Source organism: Eumetopias jubatus, unplaced genomic scaffold (assembly GCF_037043125.1).
Source record: "Eumetopias jubatus isolate StellerSeaLion01/CBP00866 unplaced genomic scaffold, mEumJub1_p1.0 scaffold_2, whole genome shotgun sequence".
In the NCBI taxonomy this organism is placed as follows: Eukaryota; Metazoa; Chordata; class Mammalia; order Carnivora; family Otariidae; genus Eumetopias; species Eumetopias jubatus.
Genome location: NW_028274808.1, coordinates 51,850,647 through 51,869,439, shown reverse-complemented (window position 1 = coordinate 51,869,439; position 18,793 = coordinate 51,850,647). Strand labels below are relative to the sequence as shown.

At 43.6% G+C, this 18,793-nt stretch overlaps 1 protein-coding gene across 1 annotated transcript; it reads right to left on the bottom strand.

The window, feature by feature from the left end:
• Positions 1-1,603: 1,603 nt before the first annotated feature.
• Positions 1,604-16,048, bottom strand: PRSS55 (serine protease 55). Its single transcript, XM_088021324.1, has 5 exons — positions 15,985-16,048; positions 12,838-13,030; positions 11,242-11,492; positions 9,708-9,850; positions 1,604-1,921 (listed from the first exon to the last, which is right to left on the bottom strand). Exons 1-5 carry the CDS (start codon positions 16,037-16,039, stop codon positions 1,604-1,606), a joined length of 960 nt encoding a protein of 319 aa, XP_087877450.1. The 5' UTR covers positions 16,040-16,048.
• Positions 16,049-18,793: the final 2,745 nt, after the last annotated feature.

Genomic DNA, 18,793 nt, shown 5'->3' with positions numbered 1-18,793 from the left:
ATTGGTGTCTTTCCCAGGTGTCTTTCACATGATATTTTGTTTTCCCCATATGTTAGAACTAATAACGTGCCATACTTATCCTTACTTTGAGGACAACTCATTTTTACCTCTTTCTTGAGCAATGTTAATTTTTTTCTCAAGACCCCCTACTTAAAAATCATATTTTCATTTTCTACCTTAGAACTCTTCTCTTTGAGGGCAGAAGGTTCTGCTCTCTTTCCCCCTTGCTTTCAGCTTGTTACCAATTTTCACTTCCAGTTTATTCTTTAGTCAAACTGATGATGCTCATCTCCAACTAGTCCTTCATTTGCTCTCTTTTCCACACTTGGAAAAACCTCACTTCTACAGCAGTCCTTCAGGAGATTCTCTTCCATGTTTCAGTCTCTCTGAGGAGACTTCTGGGTCCTGCCAGCCCATGAAGATGGCCCCCTCTGTACTCTGCAGGATTCCTGGGTCCCACCCTCTAGCACTCAATTGGAAGGGTCAGGTGTGGAACATATCACTGTCTGCCAAGAAAATTCCTGCCTTCTGCTAAATCCTCCAGCATCTGACACTGTGAGCTGTCAATATAAGACCAAATTACTGAGTGTTGCCATATGCCTCTCTTCTCTGGCTTCAGTCTCCATTGGATTTCCTGGGCCACACCTAAGATGCAATGGCAATTTAGGAAATGCAAAACTTTAAATGGAAGCTTGGACTTTTCCCATGACCTACAGCATGGCTGATATGTTTTCAGAAAGAGATTGTGAGACAAAACATTTCCTAGTTCTCTTTTCCCCTACTCTACCCTTGCTCCCCCAGTGGTCCTGAAGCAGCAATTTCTGGACATACTTTCTTCAGAAGTTCCTGGGAGCCTGGGATTTGGCTACCTTGGAGGCCAGCCAACCAGAATGTCCACCATCAAAGGACATCTTCAGTACACAGTCCCCTTTTCCTGTTCACAGCACTTTTATTTCTGTGTGGGGCACTACCTGCACCCATTATCAGTACACATAGTTTTAAATGGCTGGCCCTTTGCTGGCTCCTGGAGTGGACTTGTAATTTGAATCTCACCTAGAAGAATGTCACAGTGATTGGAGCAGCAATGGGCTGTGGGCTTATGAGTCATGAGAATTAGACCACAGACTTTTGCTGGAATTACCAGGAAGAAGGCTCTCTCTTTTTACCAAGGCTATTAAACTGGTAGGATGCAAACTGGAGGTGCTGGTAGTCATTATGGCCCCCACTTGGAAGCCCTTTTTGAGGGTGATAGCTATAAAAAAAATAGTCCCTGTCAACATTTGTTGAGCCCCTAGATTCAGGCATGCCCGAAGCCAAATACCATTCATGGTGTTTTTCTGTTATGTACATCTACATCTATAAATAACTGTTTTTGGCTTTAGATGATTTGAGATAGATAACTCACTTGCAATGGAAAGAGTCCTGACTAATGGAGGGACCCAAAGCCTAGCCCCCAAGCCAGGGCTCCAGCCTGCCTTTCTGGTCCTACTATCTATTGTCACCTTCAGTTCCTGGCTCTTAGATCTAATCTGTAGCCAGTCTGTCTGCTAGTAGTACATTTTCACACACCTTCATTGGCTAAGAAATAGCATCTGCTTTATTATCAGGAGAAAATGGCCCCGAATAGCATGATGGACAGAAGCGAAATCAGGATCCAGAATCTGGGACTTCCTGGCTCTGGAAATTCTGCAGCACGGGACCTCACTTGTTTCCTATTGGGAGGAGCTCTCATTTCCTCAGCATTAAAGGGCCTTCCCTCTACCTCAGTCACCTTCTTAATCCAGAGGCTGTAATTTTCTAACAAGGTGTATATTCCTGGCATGTTCTTCTGTCCACAGCTCTTGCCCCAGCTGATGATGCCCACCTGGTACCAGGTCTTGTCAGATTCTGTGGTGCAGACCAGAGGCCCTCCACTGTCACCCTGTGGGCAGATAACAAAGTTCAATAGTGAGTCCCATTCCAGACTGTTCATTTGAGGCAAAGCATATCTCACTAACTGAGACAAGGCACTGATCTCCCCTGCTCCAGGCTGCCAAAGGAAATGTTGTCATTGCTGGGCAATGCCCACCCCTCTCCTGGGTCCACAGGAGCAGTGTGTCGCTGTCAGGCTGGCTCTGGGAGTTATAGACAGTGGAGAAGATGAAACTGAAGACGGAGGAGAGAGAGAGAGAGAGAATTGGTGAGAAAATCACTGCATGTAGCATAGTGAGAGAGGAGCTGGAGGCTGGAGTAAATACTGCATAGACCAAGAGGAGTGGGAGCTAGTTTTGTGGGCCTTATCAAATCAGAAGCTCTGGGAAGGGCTGTAAAAGAAAAGAATGAAAGCAGGATATGAGAAATATTGTTAGAGTTGTGGATATGCTTTGAGTCTCCTTTCGTGTTCTTCCAGGGAGATGAAGGAGAATGATGTTCCTTTTTAATTCTTTGGTGTGGGTGTCTGCAGGACACAGCGAGCTAAAGCTTTTCTGAATGCATGACCCATCTGGGGTGGAATCACATGGGCCTATGACTCACATGGTTCTATATACAGAAAATGTATACCAAGTCCCTACCATGTACCACACATATATATGACTTCCTTCTACCCATTTTAACACATGTAAAATGAGGCTTAAGGAGGCTTAAAAGTTGATCAGGGCTACACAGTAGCCCAGCCAAAGCTAGAACCAGGAATTCCTGATGCTAAATCAGTTGGCTATCAGGCTTCGTCCTTGGAAGAAAGTCCCCCTGAGGCATGCTGTCATCAGCCCTCGGTCCTTAACCGTCCGAGGCTAAACCCTCCTTTGAGGCAATGTTTGCTTTTTCTTTCCAAAAGGAAGAAAAAAAATTAAGTTTATGGATAAAAGGACATATATTTACAGATGTCCTTCTTGGTCCCAGCAGTCCATGAGAAGAATCTCTATTTCCTAAATAAACAAGCAATGTTTGTAATACATTAGGGTTAAATAACAATATTAATACATTTCCAGGGCATTTACTACATAACATTTACCCTGGGCTGAGTTATTTATATATTCTTAAAATTTCACCTGCCAACAGTCTTGGCAAGTACTTGGTATTATTTCCATTTGAACTATGTGGAAACTGAGGCTTAGAAGAGGTACTTGCCCAGGGACAACGGTTCTCTCCCTGTTGTATAAGAAAATAACAAATAGTCAAGGCAACAGATTAATAAGGTTTTTAATAACATTTATCCCTTCATAAAATGAAGAAAGTTATAAAAACAAAATTTATGGAAGGAGTTATTGAAGTGGTAATCCTGTTGATTTTGTTCTTGCCCAATGACTAAAACAAAACTAGTACAAAGAAAAACACCCACAAATCCAGACAAGTGTTAGAGGCAACATTTTATACTAGAAAGGGCAATTTTGTTTTTGGCCCACATTTACTGTGTGTCCTTGAGCCCTGACCTCTTTGTAATTCTGCTCTGTATATCCCTCTGCTTGGTGATGCGTCCCTCAGTCAACCCAAACTCCACTTGAACACATTTCTTCATTTTCTTCCCCCTACACTTTATCTCTATTATCCACACCCTATGACTTTGGAACTAGTCCTCATCATTTATATCCAAAGTCATCCCTGGTTCAGATCTTCATCATTTTTATGTCCTCATCTTGGTCCCTCTACTTCCTGTCTGATTCCCCTCCAATCTGTCCCCCGTCCCACACACTCTTCCTGTCAAATTCCTATTTACCCTTCAAACTAAATGTTTTGAAGTATACCCCGACAGACCTTTCCCTCAATAGAATCAATTTATTCCCCGCTTTGTACCCCTCCCTTATTGTGTTCATACAGAAGTATGATCAAACACAGTTGATCCTCTTTGTTTACATTTTTATCTCTTCCACTAAAGCATAAGGTCTTGTATCCCAAAGGCCTGATGATTAGTTTTTCCTCAGTGAAGATTTGTTAAATGGGAGTGATCAAATCTCTCTGACCTTCAGTTGTGGAATTATAAAATGGGAATCAAAAGACCTACCTCATAGCCAAACTGTGGAAAGAGCCGAGATGCCCTTTAAAAGTATGATTTTATTTTTAAACCCTAGGGGACTGTCTGCCTAGTTTATCTGTTTTAAAGTGATGATAATATTGTATAATTTCAGAATAATTTCCTTGACTGCATCACTGTCAACTTATTGTTAACAATAAAAAGCTGTCTAAGCAGAGGGCAAAGCTTTTCACTTCACAATTATAAAAACAAGGCCTAAGATGATAACCACACATTCATTTATAATACTCTTAAGTAATAGACATTTAATTTTAGAAGCCTTCACTAAAGTACATTTTGATGGGAGAGGTATTGAAGCAAAACTCCTAGACTCTAGGTGGTAGATCCAGCCACTGAAGCAAGGGGTACAGAAAATACCATCAAAGACAACATTTGATTATTTCGAATTTTGTCATAATTGGCTTTGGCCATTTGAATGTGGGATGGTGTTAAATCAAAGAGATTGAAATGGTCCAGTGGGAGTGCCCATGGGGCCTGATTCTTATGTTGGGTGAGCGGCAGGAGTGACAGCAAGTCTTCCATGCCTGGCACACAACCTCCCTAGGTGATCTTGCTCTGTCCACCTCTCCAGTCTCATTTCTTATTACTTCTGGCTTCCGAAATACTGGAAATTCCCTGAGCGCATGATGCTGTTTCAAGCCTTTGTGATTTTTCTCACATTCTCTCCAACTGCGCTCTCTTTCCAATCTTATCTATTAAATGTTGTTTCCCCTTTTCTATTGATATTGGAGGCCTTTGCCTCCTGCTTCAGGATGTAATGGTTGCTCCCTGAGTCTGTAGTATGGCTAGGATCTGAGATCTTTCTGTAACTGCTATTATTGGGAAGCTTCATCTTCTCTTCCTTATTTAATTTTGATATAACTGTAGCTGTACAATGCAGTTACTATAATGTTGTAGTTGTATAATGCAGTTGTAAGAAATATATGTTATAATGTTATAATGCAGTTGTAAGAAGTAATACAAAGGGATCCCATGTTCCCTCCAATAATAACATCTTTATATGTTTCTTCCAATAATAACATCTTGCAAAACTATTGTACGATAGCACAACCAGGATGTTGGTGTGGATACAGGGATCCCTCATGTTGCCCTTTTTGTCCTGCCTCTACTTCCCTCCTCCCTGCAACGCTTCCTTAATCCCTGGCAACCACAAATCTGTTATCCATGTCTATAATTTTGTCATTTCTAGAATGTTATGTAAATGGAATCATTCAGTGTGGGACCTCTGGGGATTGGCTTGTTTCGCACAGTGTAAGTCTCAGGAGATCCATCCACATTGGTGCATGTATCAGTTTGTTTTTGTCATAGCTGAGTGGTATTGCATGGCCTTGATGTACCATAGTTTAACCATCCACATCTTCAAAGACAATTATTTTCAATTTTTGGCTATTATGAATGATATAAACACTCCTGGACAGATTTTAATGTGAACACAAGCCTTCATTTATCTCGACTAAGTGCCTAAGAGTGGCATTTGCTGGGTTGTATGGCAGGAGTGCGTTCTGTTTTTTAAGAAACTGTCAAACTGTTTTCCAGAGTGGTTGGACTATTTTAAATTTCCACCAGCGTGCATGAGGGGTGCATGAGGTGGTCTAGTTCCTCTGCATTTTTGTCAGCATTTGGTGGTGTCACTATTTTTTTTAGCCATTCTAAGAGGTATGGAGTGATAGCTCATTGCAGTTTTAATCTGCATTTGCTTAATGGCCAATGATGTTGAACTTCTCTTCATGTTCTTATTTGCCATCTGTATATCTTGTTTAGTGAAATGTCTGTCCATGTCTTTTGCCCGTTTTCTAACTGGATAGTTTTTTTCTACTGTTGAGTTTGAGAGTTCTTTATATAGTATAAGTAATTCCTTTGTTGGATATCATCTCCCAATCTGTAGCTTTGTTTTCATCCTCTTGTAACAACACTCCAACCAGCCTTAAGGGTTGACTTGCTCCAAGTTAACACACTCCTTGCTTGCTGACCTAAGTCCCCTGATCTAAAACAGAATAAATTTACTTTCTTTGAGATTTGCAGACCATGCGCCTTGAGGAGTGAAGGACCAGAACTTTCCTAGGCCACAGAAGCCAGCAAGTCTGTCTGAAACCTCCTAGCTTTCTGATTAGCTAACAATTTTTTTGCAAAATGGTTATTTTGTTTACTTTTTTTTTTTTTTGGTCACACAAATGATTTTGCTGTCCTCCCTCCCTTCATGCATATGTAGACCTGGCCCTCCTTTGCAGAAAGAACAGCATACTCCCAGTACCAGATCCCCTTGCATTAGAATAATGCTTATAGCTATCATCAGCAAGTCTGCATGTAATCAAGAAACGTGGCTGCCACTGCACTTCCTTTGCTGATTAACCATCCTAAACCCCTTTAAAAGCCCCTGGGCCAGGCAGAAATCTCAGAGTTGGCTTTTGGTCAAAAGTCCATCTTCTCCCTGGGTTGCTGGCCTCCTGATTAGAGCTCAAATTTCTTTCCAATCAAAAACTCATCTCTTTTCTTCTTTTTTTTTCTTTATGTGGTATATACCACATATATATGTGGTATATATATACATACACACACACAACAATGGAATATTATGCAGCCATCAAAAGGAATGAAATCTTGCCATTTGCAACGTGGATGGAACTGGAGGGTATTATGCTGAGCGAAATAAGTCAATCAGAGAAAGACATGTATCATATGACCTCACTGATATGAGGAATTCTTAATCTCAGGAAACAAACTGAGGGTTGCTGGAGTGGTGTGGGGTGGGAGGGATGGGGTGGCTGGGTGATACACATTGGGGAGGGTATGTGCTATGGTGAGCACTGTGAATTGTGCAAGACTATTGAATTACAGACCTGTACCTCTGAAACAAATAATACATTATATGTTAAAAAAAAAAAAAGATGGCAGGAAGGGAAGAATGAAGGAGGGGAAATTGGAGGGGGAGATGAACCATGAGAGACTGTGGACTCTGAGAAACAAACTGAAGGTTCTAGAGGGGAGGGGGTGGGGGGATGGGTTAGCCTGGTGATGGGTATTAAAGAGGGCACGTACTGAATGGATCACTCATATTATACACAAACAATGAATCATGGAACACTATATCAAAAACTAATGATGAAATGTATGGTGATTAACATAACATAAACAAAAATTTTTTAAAAAGTGCTAAAATATAAAAAAAGCAAAAATTTGAAAAAAAATAAAATAAAATCTTTTATTTTAAAAAAACCTCATCTCTTGAGTGATGGCCTTTCAAGTGACTGGGAGCTGAACTTGGATTTGGTAACACTCTTAATGGGGTCTTTCACAGGGCAAAAGTGTTTAATTTTGATGAGGTCCAATTTATCAATTTTTCCTTTTATGAGTTTTGTCCTTGATGTTACTCTATGTCTCAAGGATTTCCTGTGTTTTTTACTAAAATTTTTATGGTTTTACATTTAAGTTCATGATACATTTTGAGTTGTTTTTTCTTTAAAAATTTTATTTATTTGAGAGAGAGAAAGCATGAGCAGGGGGGAGGGACAGAGGGAGAGGGAGAAGCAGACTCCCCACTGAGCGGGGAGCCCATTGCAGTGCTCCATCCCAGGACCCTGAGATCATGACCTGAGCCAAAGTCTGATGCTTAACCGACTGAGCCACCCAGGCACCACTTAAGTTTTAATTGAACTTATTCTAAGAATTAATGGTTCTCAATTTTAAAAAAAGATTCTTTACTCTGATTTTTGGCTTTATTTTTCCTTATTTTCCTTATCCTATGTTTATCAATAAATTAAATCCAACTCTCTATTCTAGCTATGACAGATCCTGCCTGGAGTATTGCCTTAGGTATTAGGTTACAAGACTGGTTCTCATTTAAATCTTCAATTTTAACAGATTTCTTTGAAATTGGAGTGGGGGGTGGGGGATAGCAACTCTTTGCCACTGGACTGGGGTGGAAGCCCCGATTCTCCACTCAGGCTAGTGATGACACCTAGGGGAAGAGCAGGCGTGCTCAGTTATACCTGGGTAGCCTACCTGAGTGGGGCGGAAGCCCCAGTTCCTCAGGTGGCTTCCAGTGACATAAAGGGGGGCAGAAGATGGCTGGTTACTACTAGATAGTAGTTAAAGTCCTGGTTCTCCATATAACTTCTTCTGTAACCACTATGGTGGGCAGTGGAAGGAAGTCGAGGTTGTCCACTTGACCTTGGTTGATGGGGTTGGAGGGCCATCAATTTTTTTCCTGTTGTTTTGTTGGAATACAATGTTTAATGTTTATTGTCAAAAAGTTTCTGGCTTCCTATGTTGCTCCTTTCTTAGTCCAAAGAGAGGGAAGTGTTTCTTGTTTTGTTAGTTTTCATCTGTGCTCATTGGCATTCTGGGTTGCAGGCTTGTCTAGCAACCAATCTGGGATATAAAAAAAGAAAACCCAAGAAACTCACTGCTGGGTCCTTTCTTAAGCATTGGGATATCCAGTCAGTCCATCTCTACCTTTCAGAGCCTTTATTTTTATTTTACAATATAATGTATAGTACTTTTAGCTGTACTTAGTGGGAGGGATTGGGGGAACTATGTTTACTCCATCCTGTCTAGAACCAGAAGTTCCAATTCTCTTTTTTGTTTTGTAATGTTTTAAATGGTCCAAAATGTGAAGAAAACACAAGGTTAATGTGACATTTGATATTATCTCTCTTTTTGGTCCTCACAATATTCACCACATGAGAGACTCCTTCTAAACAGTGTCATTGTAAAAGAGTCCATTCTTTCTTACCTCAGAGCCCTTTCTCCATTCTCTTCTCCCTCATTTCCTCAACCCCTATCCCAACAACTCTCTTCCAAGACCTTATCTCACAGCCTAGCAGGGAAAACTACCATCTCCTAACATTAAACAATAGTAGATAATTCTGTAGATAGATACTTTCCCCTTCCGTGAGACAGCTTTTTCATTACTCTACAGGATATTCAACATCTGCATTCATAGTTTTTTAACCAGTGACCAGATCCATTGCCCAGCAAATGAGTAGGACTAAGTGGACTCATCAAGGTGATGATGAACAGAGCATCTCCCAAGACAAAGAGAGCATTCTTAGGTTTTAAAGACAACACCCGTCATTCATCCTTAGAGCCACAGGAAGCTAATTTCTGAGGGGGTTTTTTCCTATTTTTTTCTAGCATCAATCAAAAATGTTTTTCTTTTTAAAATTGTTGTGCTAATTTTATTAAAAACTAAGATTCCAGTCTTTAGTTCAGTGAAATCCACATGTATTTTCCATAATATTGTAAGTCTTTACTCAACTGCCTGCCCAGGAGATTGTAGACTCCTTTAGGTGAGAAACTATGTTTCATTCATGGTTGGATTCCCAAGGCTTAATGTGCTCAACAGTGAATTAATGAAATAAAATGATTCCTTGTATGAATCTCAAATCCTGCTTGGCTTTTTGTTTTTTAAGAAGTCCAAGAAATGGAAAAAACTTGGAGCCCTATTTATATCTAGAGAAGAGTAGAAATATTTATGCAGAGTTGCTACATACTGACTCATGGGCATGCACTGACATTCCAAGGACCTGACAATGAGTGCTCCCCCAATTCATGTCCCCATTCCCATGGTGGAGCCCTGAATCCCACACATTTTCCAGACTCTTACTGTCTATTCTCAGTGAAGAGAAGATACCCTTGCATTGGTAGCCCTGAGGTGATAGGAGCCTATAGGGTGAGGGTGGGGATACCCCTCAGTTACCTGGCAAGCATCAAAACTCTCATTCTCATATCCAGCACACAGCATATTCTTGGTAAGTTTTGGAAATGCCTTTGAACATTTCTCCCAATCCATGATGATCATTGGCACTTTCATCAGATCAGTTTTCATAGAGTTTTTGTCATCTAGTCCACAGAAAAAGCACATTAGAAAAGTCACTAGATAGCAGTCTCAGTGCTGATAATGCAACTAGATCACTCTGTGTATCCCTGCGTCCCACCAGCCCCTTGTCTACCTTTCTTCATATCCTCCACTTTCCACTTCCTTCCAGTAATCCCATGCTATTCACTCATTCTACCATCCCAGTCTTTTCTAAACAATTCCCCACCTACTTGAATTATTCCTCTTATTCAAAATCATAATCCTGCTTCCAAGCAGGCTTCCTATTTAACTCCAACCAGCCCTACAGAATTGACTTCTTGGAACTGGCTATTGATCATTCATTTCTCAACATAAGCTTGCCTCTTCAGCATGTATACCTATTGCTACTTTTTAGTGAGTATGACACTTCCCCAACACAGGGTTGCTGAGAGTAGGTTTGTGCTCCTAGGGAAAAAGCTTTCAGGTCCTCCAGGCAAGGGTAGGTTGGCTAAAAGTCTTTATAGGGGATTTGCTAAAGCCCTTTCTGGACTGCCAGCTTCCAGGATTTTGTCTGAACTTCTTTCTATTTCATTAACTCAGATCACACAGTTTTCCAAATTCTTCTCCTTATTGAGTAGTTTTAATCTTATAGGTACCCATCTGCCTCTTCCTCACTTCTAACTATCCAGTAGTAACCCAGAAAGTGTTACTCTAGTTGTCCTCTAGTTATTAAACTCTTGAAATACCTACCATCCAGACCCCAGCTGGTTGCAAAGCTCCCCATGGACCTAGAGTCTTGTTCAGGCCTGAGACAGTGCTGTTCCCATCCCTTCCCCTATCTATTTTCTTTGGGGATAGTCCAATGGGGCTTTCATAATCCCTTTTTGCCCTAGTACAGCTCTTCCTTTCTTGGCCAAGTAACAATGTAACAACAAGTAACAACACATTCATTTCTAAGAATGGCTGGGCAAGACTCCAGGACCATCAAAAGTCTAGGCTGGGACAGGTATCTTGAATGCCTGTAGGAACCAGGTGGGAAACATTAATGTGTGAATCAAAGGAGATGCAAGAGAATAAAGAGTATGGGGGCCCCTGGCAAACTGGAGAGTTTAAATCCAGTTAAACAAACAAACAAGACTGCTCTGTGCTGGCTGAATATGACCACACCTGGCAACTGGCTTGGCGACTGGCATCTCAACTTGGGGCCTTGAGGAGATGCTTCTTTGGCACTGGGAAGGGGCTGAGATTTGGCCTCTGTGAGCCTCAGGTATGCAGGGATTTGTTCCAATGCAAGTCTTTTTCTCCTTCCTCCTTCCTTAACCATCTCTCCTTTCATGCTCCTGCCCACATCTTAAGATTTACTGGCCCATCCTCAGATGCCCGTGACGTGGCTCCTCCCCCAGCAGCTCTCAGGAGATGCTGAACAGTCACGTACCACTGCTGGTCTGACCCCATCCTGCCACCCAGCAGTTGTGCCACACGGAGGGGCTGGGCTTTCTGGGCATGCAGATGGGCTCTGTCAGTCCATTGAATGTGATGGGTGAGTCCAACAGCAGCAAGGCAATATCATTGTCCATGTTGTGTCTTTGAAAGTCCTTGTGAAGAACTATTCTGGTAACACCCTTTATTTCCACAGATGAGCTTCTTAAGTCATTGCTTCCCAGCACAACACTCAAGTCCGTTGGACTGGTGGCATAGAACCAGAGAGGGGGAAGTGGGAGGAGAAGAGAAGTCATGAAGCACACAGAATTTAATTTGCCCAAAAAACCTAAATCCCATATAGTTCTAGGGGCCGTTAAGACTTGTCCTACTGGGCCTGTTGCTCAGAAGATGTAAGAATTTGAAAAAGATAAAGGGAAGTGAAACAGCAGGAGCGGCAGACTACAGCTAAGTTGCTGCTCCAGCACAGGTCCTAGAGATATGAGATACTCCTGTCTAATGTTACAGAGAAAATACTTAGCTTTGGGGACTCCAAAGAATACACAGGAGACCACTTGGCATAGATCAAACTTGCTTCAGATAGTAAGGTATTATTACATTGATTTGTCTACAAACAACTTAGAGACCCAGGCTCAGTATTTAATCTAGACCTACCACTGATTAAGCAGAAAGAATCTTTAATAATAATTTAGGCATTTCCTCCAGGCAGAATGGCCAGAAACTTCCCAATAGCCAATCCTTAAGTATATCATGGAAGTATATGCAACAAGTTTCCTTGGTTATGCCATGGTGAAACTTTCCCCTGTTTTTTATTAACTTTTAAAAGTCAGCCTTTCTGTGTATCTTCAAACTTTCTTGAGGTGGTGTAGCAGGTATAGCAGAAAGCATAAGCACTGTAGCCAGGATTTAAATCTTATTTCTGTTTACTATGTGTGCACTGTGGGCGAGTCACCCAGCCTTATTGGGCCTGTTTCCCTTTCTATAAAAATAGGGCTGTTCATTCTACTTGCCTCAGAGGGTTATTGTAAGATTGAATGAGTTAAAATGGGGTTATTCATCTACCTTCTTCAGGGTTGATGTCTGAATGAATAAGTTAATGCAGGTAATTTCTTAGCAGGTAACTAATTCATGACTAGTAACCAGTAAATTCTAGATTTACATCCAGTATCCTAGCGTGCAGAGAAAACTCTCCAAGGAGCAAGTAAATAGGGTGTCAGATAGCCCAGGATCCCAGACTTCCAGAATTAGCAGAATTTCCTTCTAGAAGGACTTACATGTCCTAGAAGAGGTGGGTGGACCAAGGCTTTGGCTCCACCAAACCATGAATATTCCTGAAGAGGACAGTGTGTAACCTCAGGGAAACCATAGTTATTGGTCCTGGGTGACAATGAGGAGAGCACAGCAGATGCCATCTTCAAGTTCACTGCCTCCTCCTCCCTGGGGCTGGAAGGGTTGGGTGGTAGTCATTCCTGTCTGACTCAGGACTGACCAGGTCTAGGATTTCCCTTAGCAATCAAGTTTTGCTGAGTGTTCGGGGTGCCTGGGGATGAACACAGTCAGAAGCAACAGGGACGGGCTCTTGGATACTTACAGTAGCTCTTCAAAAACTACACAGTGAAGAGCAGTGATAATCCACCACTTGTTGATGATTGAGCCGCCACAGAAATGTTCATTTCTTGCCTGAATACTCACCTGCCACGGGAACTCACCCACCTCAGCCTCCATCCCCCCTATGATTCTGGAATACTGAACTCTTCCATCAAAAATTGGTCTTTTACCACATTCTGGTAGAATGAAAGAGAAAAAAACAGGAAAAGATGCAACACAGTCAATATCCATGGAGGCTTATAAGTAGTTATCATTATACCCATTCTAGAGATGAGGAAATTGAGGCTGGCCCAATGAAGCACCTCTAGGAATATGAGAAAGGCAACAGTTGCTTTATTTTGTTGCACAGAGTCTGGGACATGGGTCAGAAGTGTTGGCTCTGTCCCCTCTCCAGCGTTGTGATCTCAAACAAGTCACTTCACTGAGCTTGTTTCTGCTCTAGTCTAAGAGAAATCAGAGGAAAATACGTGTCCAGAGCCATCTCTGGAGTGTTAGGCAGAATAATGCCCCCGCCCCCAATAGATGTCCATGTCCTAATGGACCATGCCCTGGAACTTATGACTACACTACCTTTCAGGGAAAGGGGGACTTGAGAGATGGAATTAAATTTGCTAATCTGCTGCCCTTAAAATGGGGAGATTATCCTGAATAATGTGAGTGGGCCCAATGTAGTTACAAGGGTCCTTAACATGGTGGAAGGAAGCAGGAGATATGACTATGGTAGAAAGGTATGCAGAGATGCATGCTGCTGGCTTTGAAGATGGTGGGGCTATCAGCCAAGCAATACAGATGACCTGTAGAAGCTAGAAAAGGCAAGGCAAAAGATTCTCCCCTAAAGCCTCAGATCAGGAACAAAGTCCTGCTGACAGCTTGATCTTTGCTCAGTGAGACCTGTGCTGATTTTTATCCTACAGAAATGTAAGATGAGATATGGGTGTTGTTTAAGTTTGTGGTGGTTTGTTATAGCAGCCATAGGAAACACACATGCAGGAAACCAGAAAGGTGGCCCAGAAAGGGCATGGACCTCCTGCAAGCCTTGAGCCTGAGCCCTTCTAGGTTAGAACATTCTATTCCAGGCAGAGCAGCTCCATGTCCTGAGACGCTGAGAGCAAAGGCTGTGGCTGCTCGTGCAGAGAAGAGAAATTCACCTCTGGACAGAGTACAGGTCCAACGCCTTGCCCCCAGGAGGAGGAGCCACTCCATTTATGGTGGTTGACTTAACTGTCGCCTTGTGTTCCGGGACAAGGAATGAGTTTGACTCTAAGGAGCCTAAGGTCTCCTCTTGTCTCTTTCTTGATGCCACTTTTCCAACTTTTCACTTACTAAAGGTTTTGAGGATTTTGTAGTGTGCGTTGGAGTGACCCAGTAGTGGTCACGCTTTGCTTAAAAAAAAAAAAAAAAACTAGAGTGAAAATTTAGCAATTTGTGTCAAAGGCCTTCAGCTGTCAGTAATCTATAAAGGCTCTTTTCAGAACCTTCGGATCTGCACTTCCTCTTTTATTTACCAAACACAGAGTGCTTACTATGTGTCATGCATTGTTACAAACATTCTACAAAGACCAGTTTACTTAATTTTCATAATAACGCTATGAGGTCAGGATAAAAAATCATATATGAATGTATGGGTTCAATCATGTTAACAAGCTGGCCTGATGCGTGTGGGAGGAAATGTGTCATGATACTAAGAGTGATAATGAGCTTGAAGCTTGATCAAATGATGGATGACTGCTATGGGTACCAATCGTGTGACATCTCTGAGAAGCAGAATATGGCATTTGCTAAGAGGGTGGGCTCTGGGGTCCCACAGCCCAAATCCAAATCCTGGCTCTGTTGCTTACTGCCTGAATGATTTCAGTAAGCATTGGGGAAAACCACTTATCTTTGCTTACCCTCTCTTTCTTCATTCCTAAAATGGACCTACCCTATAAAACAGATGTTTCACAGATTAAATGAGATAGTGGGCACTGAGGTGTCCAACACAGTGCTCAGCACAGAGTAAATCCTCAAGCCACATTAGCTGTCAGAATTTCTTATATCATCTTGGACCAAAGGCTTCATGGGGCTGTCAGCTGGGCTCCATTCTCCACCTTTTGTCCTGAGAACACCAGTGTAGAATCGTGTGGACTTGTCAATTAATACTAGAGCACAAAATCCCTAAGCAGTGATGGAGGCAATGCTGAAACGGGTGAGAATCCACGGCAATTGTAAACACTGGAGAGGGCTGCGTTCTGCTGATTCTCTCCCAACACCACACACCACCCCCGACTCACATTTCAGCCAACGCCCAGGCCAGAGTGAGGGAGGCCAGGTGAATAGGCTGTGTTCTTTTCATGGGGTAGTGTGCAGAAAGGGAAATGCAGGCCCTGGAGTCAGATGGGTACAAAATCCCAGCTCTTCTGCTTCCCCGCTGTGTGACTTGGGACAAATCTTCAACCTTCATAAGGCTCAGAGTTCCTCACGCATGCATGGGGCTGAGAGTGGAGACCCCACTGTGGTAGGATGGAAATTAAATGTGGGAAATTACCTGACCCATGAGAGCAGCTAAGTAACCCAGCTTCCCTATAACCTCAGCCACCACTTAGAGAGAGAACCCATCAGGGAACCAACTGTGAGGAGCTGCCCATTGAGAACAGAAGGCCCTGGACTTCCGCCTCTGTGCACACACATGCTTGTGCCCAGCTAGGCTTCTGCTCTACACCTGCAGTTCCCCGGACCTCTGTCATGCTCCTGACCCCCACGCTCTTCTTCCCCTGATTTGGAGGTCTGATGTTCAGCTCATTCTGGGCACTTGCTTTTAGGCACTCCATTACTCATTCAGAGATAAAGTTTAGGATTTCAAAACTGAAACTTAAGGTCAGACAGTTTGAACTTTGGACTGGGGAAGAGAGGAGAAGAAAGGGAAGTATTTTTGAGGGGGGTATGTGGGGAAACCTGAAGCTACTGCTCTTGTGCTCTTGTGAGCCAGCCTCTTACTGACCAATTAGCTAATTAATGAGCTCAATAACCACATCTCTCTCTTAGCCCTTAATGCTAACCCCTGACTGGATGAAAGTGATGTGAGCAGGGCCATTGTCATGCCCAGCCCCACCTGGGAGAGCTGCTCTGGCCACTGGGAGAGGAGCCTACATACCAACATGTACGCCCTTGGCTTCGGACGTGAGCAGCAGAATTGATAACAGGAGCATGGCCCTTGGCTTTGCTGTTGGCCTAGGAGGTGATGGAGGCCAGGGCTGAGGGAAATGATGCTGACAGAGCCTCCCTTCTTATAGCCAGTGCCTGGCTGACGATGTCACAATGGGCTGTGGCTTTGAGAACTTAGACAGGTCATACAGGCTTCTCTTCTTGCCATTTTGTTTCTAAGATGGTTGCTCAGAGGGACCGCATCCTTGATGGTATCTGGTCTCAACTTCCCTTCCCACTGATCTGGGCAGGACCCATCCCTCATTGAGTCCTTGATGGGCACCTTGCTTTTGGCCCTTATCACTCCCACGTGTTTTATGGCTCAAATGCCTCCTCTTTCACAAGGCCTGTTATGTCAGGGGTTCTCTGTGAATCTGTGCATTCATAAGGCCTTTCACAAGGCCTAAAGGAAGGGTTGTCAGGCTGGACCTATAGACTGGGGAGGAGATCCAGGAGCCCACTGCCACCCTACCCAGTACATTTGCCCTCATATTTTCCTGCTCAGGCCTCTGATCTTGGGCTGTGGCATGAACCTCCCAGGCTGGATTCAGAGACCCTGGCTTCCCCTCATGCACAGCCCAGCAGGTGACAATCCTTGCAGCCACCACTTTCTGGGTTGATTAGACATGGCCCCCAAATCTCCGGATAGGCCCCTGTCTGTTCATAGATGGGAAGATCAGACTCAAAGGTGGAAATGCCTGGCCATGGCTTCTCCTTATGTCAGCAGCTCAGTCATGGGATTTGGACCTTACTATTTTTTCCCATACTTTAAACACACTGACTTGGGTGGACTCTACCCAAGCCGCCTCAGTACTGCCTTCCTGGCCACTGGCCAGGCCCAGTGGTTGAAAGTGAATCACACTCATTTCAGTTCCCAAAGTGACCACAGTTAATTTTCCCAGAGTGTCTACTCTGCCCAGCCTAGCTCCCATGGTTTTCTTACCCACAGAAAAGGAATAATAGGGTCCACCAGTAAAGTCATTGTGAAGCTCAAAACAAGATTATGTTACTTGGGTAATGGCCCATTTTTACTATAACAAGGGTGTGGCTCCAGCTACTTCTTGAGAGGAGAAATTCCAGGACAGGTGACTTACTCCTTCTCTTATCCCATGGAGATAGCTGCTCCTCAGCACCCTGGGGTCCACTCTGAGGGTTGGACCAGGGCCTGTTAAGTGGTCATGGGACAGTGCGACCCCCACCTCTTCTGAATAATATGTAATCTGCCTCCTCAAACAGAGGAGGACTGATGAAGGGCTAACCCTTTTTTTCTTTACTGGAATATGGGTAAAAATACCAAAGCATACTGAGTGACCGGGCCCTAGTCTCACCACCAGCGAGCTCCGGGCTTTCCTTCTGCTCTTCCTTTAGACTCAGCTCTCTCCTCCCCTGGACCTGCTACTCCCACCCCTGCTGAATGCTGGTTGCTTTGCCCTTTGCTCAGGTTCTGGGGGTGGGGTGTGGCGGGGAGGAGGAGCCTGGGCCCTAGGTCTGATTCTGAGAAAGGAGGATGCCCGTTAATCTCACTTGTGGGGAGGCAGAGATAATGGGCAGACCCCCACACTAAACTGCTGCTCATTTTCTACAGAAGTATCTGGACAAAAGCACAGCTCTCCTCTAGGAAGATCCATTTCCTTCTGGGTCTAATATTCCTTCTGTTAATGCGACTGGGCCCTATTTCCTGTGAAATACTCACTCACTGCCCAGCATTATTATTATTTTTTAATTTTTATTTATTCATTTATTTTGTGTGCCAAGCTTCTTTACAATAACAACAGATTGCAAAATGCCTGAACCAATGGAGGGGAGAGATGGGTAGGGACAGAGCTACTGTGCACAGCCACACCTCCAGAGGGCGCCAATCCCATAGACTACAGCGGGCTCCGTCCCCCTGGAATTGGGCAAACATGGGGGCTCAGCTGTGAAGAGAAACTTCAGTGCTCTATAAGGAATCTAGAGAAATCCAAAAAGGAAAGAAGGCACATGATGACATAGGTTGCCCAGGGTCTGCTGCCTGACTGATGCTTCAGAGGCCCCCAGGGTGGCATTATCATGGTGACTTTATTTACCACAGTCCTGACCAATAGATACCTAACTTTGCGGTGCAGCCTGGGGAGCTTGTTCAGTGCAGATTAAGGTTGCCAGATTTATCAAAGAAAAATACAGCATGCCCACTTAATTTTGAATTTCAGGTAAAGAACAACTATATTTCTAATATGTGTGTACCCCTTGCAATGTTTGGAACATACATACACTAAATATATATATATATATATATATATTCATTTTTTATCTGAATCCTAATGTATCTGGAGTTCTGTATTTTCTCTGGTAACCAGGGGGTGATTTCCAGGCTTCTCCCTTCAGATGCTGATCCAGTGGATTGGAGGGGAGGAGAGCCAGATCTAAGCATTTTAACAGCTGCTTCCAGATGATTCCAGTGGAGAGCATCCTGAACGACTTGGAGAAATGTCAGTCAGGCTTAGGATAGAGAGCTTCCTGGGGTCCCTGGGAAGCTGGTGCTGGAGTCTGACTCTACCTGGGAAATCTGGGGAGCAAGAGAGTGTCTGGCCAACCACTTAGGGTCTGGGACAGTACTGCTGTGGAGGGACTGCTGACCCTCCCCTTCCCCCCCCCCCCCCCCCAGTTTCTGCAGTGTGGGCTGCACAGGGGAGAGAGCCAGTCAGGGATGTCTGAGGATCCACCCATAGGACTTCCCAGTGGGGGCAAGAGGACCCCAGAGGAAACAGGCTGGGGAGGTG

Bases quoted from the DNA above. Each gene is read 5' to 3' on its own strand.
- PRSS55 (XM_088021324.1), bottom strand. From the start codon at position 16,039: ATGCTCCTGTTATCAATTCTGCTGCTCACGTCCGAAGCCAAGGGCGTA. The intron at 9,851-11,241 runs GTACGTGACTGT...TCTGTGGACTAG, and splicing joins ATGGGGTCAGACCAGCAGTG to ATGACAAAAACTCTATGAAA. The intron at 1,922-9,707 runs GTAACTGAGGGG...ATCTGCCCACAG, and splicing joins AGAGTTTTGATGCTTGCCAG to GGTGACAGTGGAGGGCCTCT.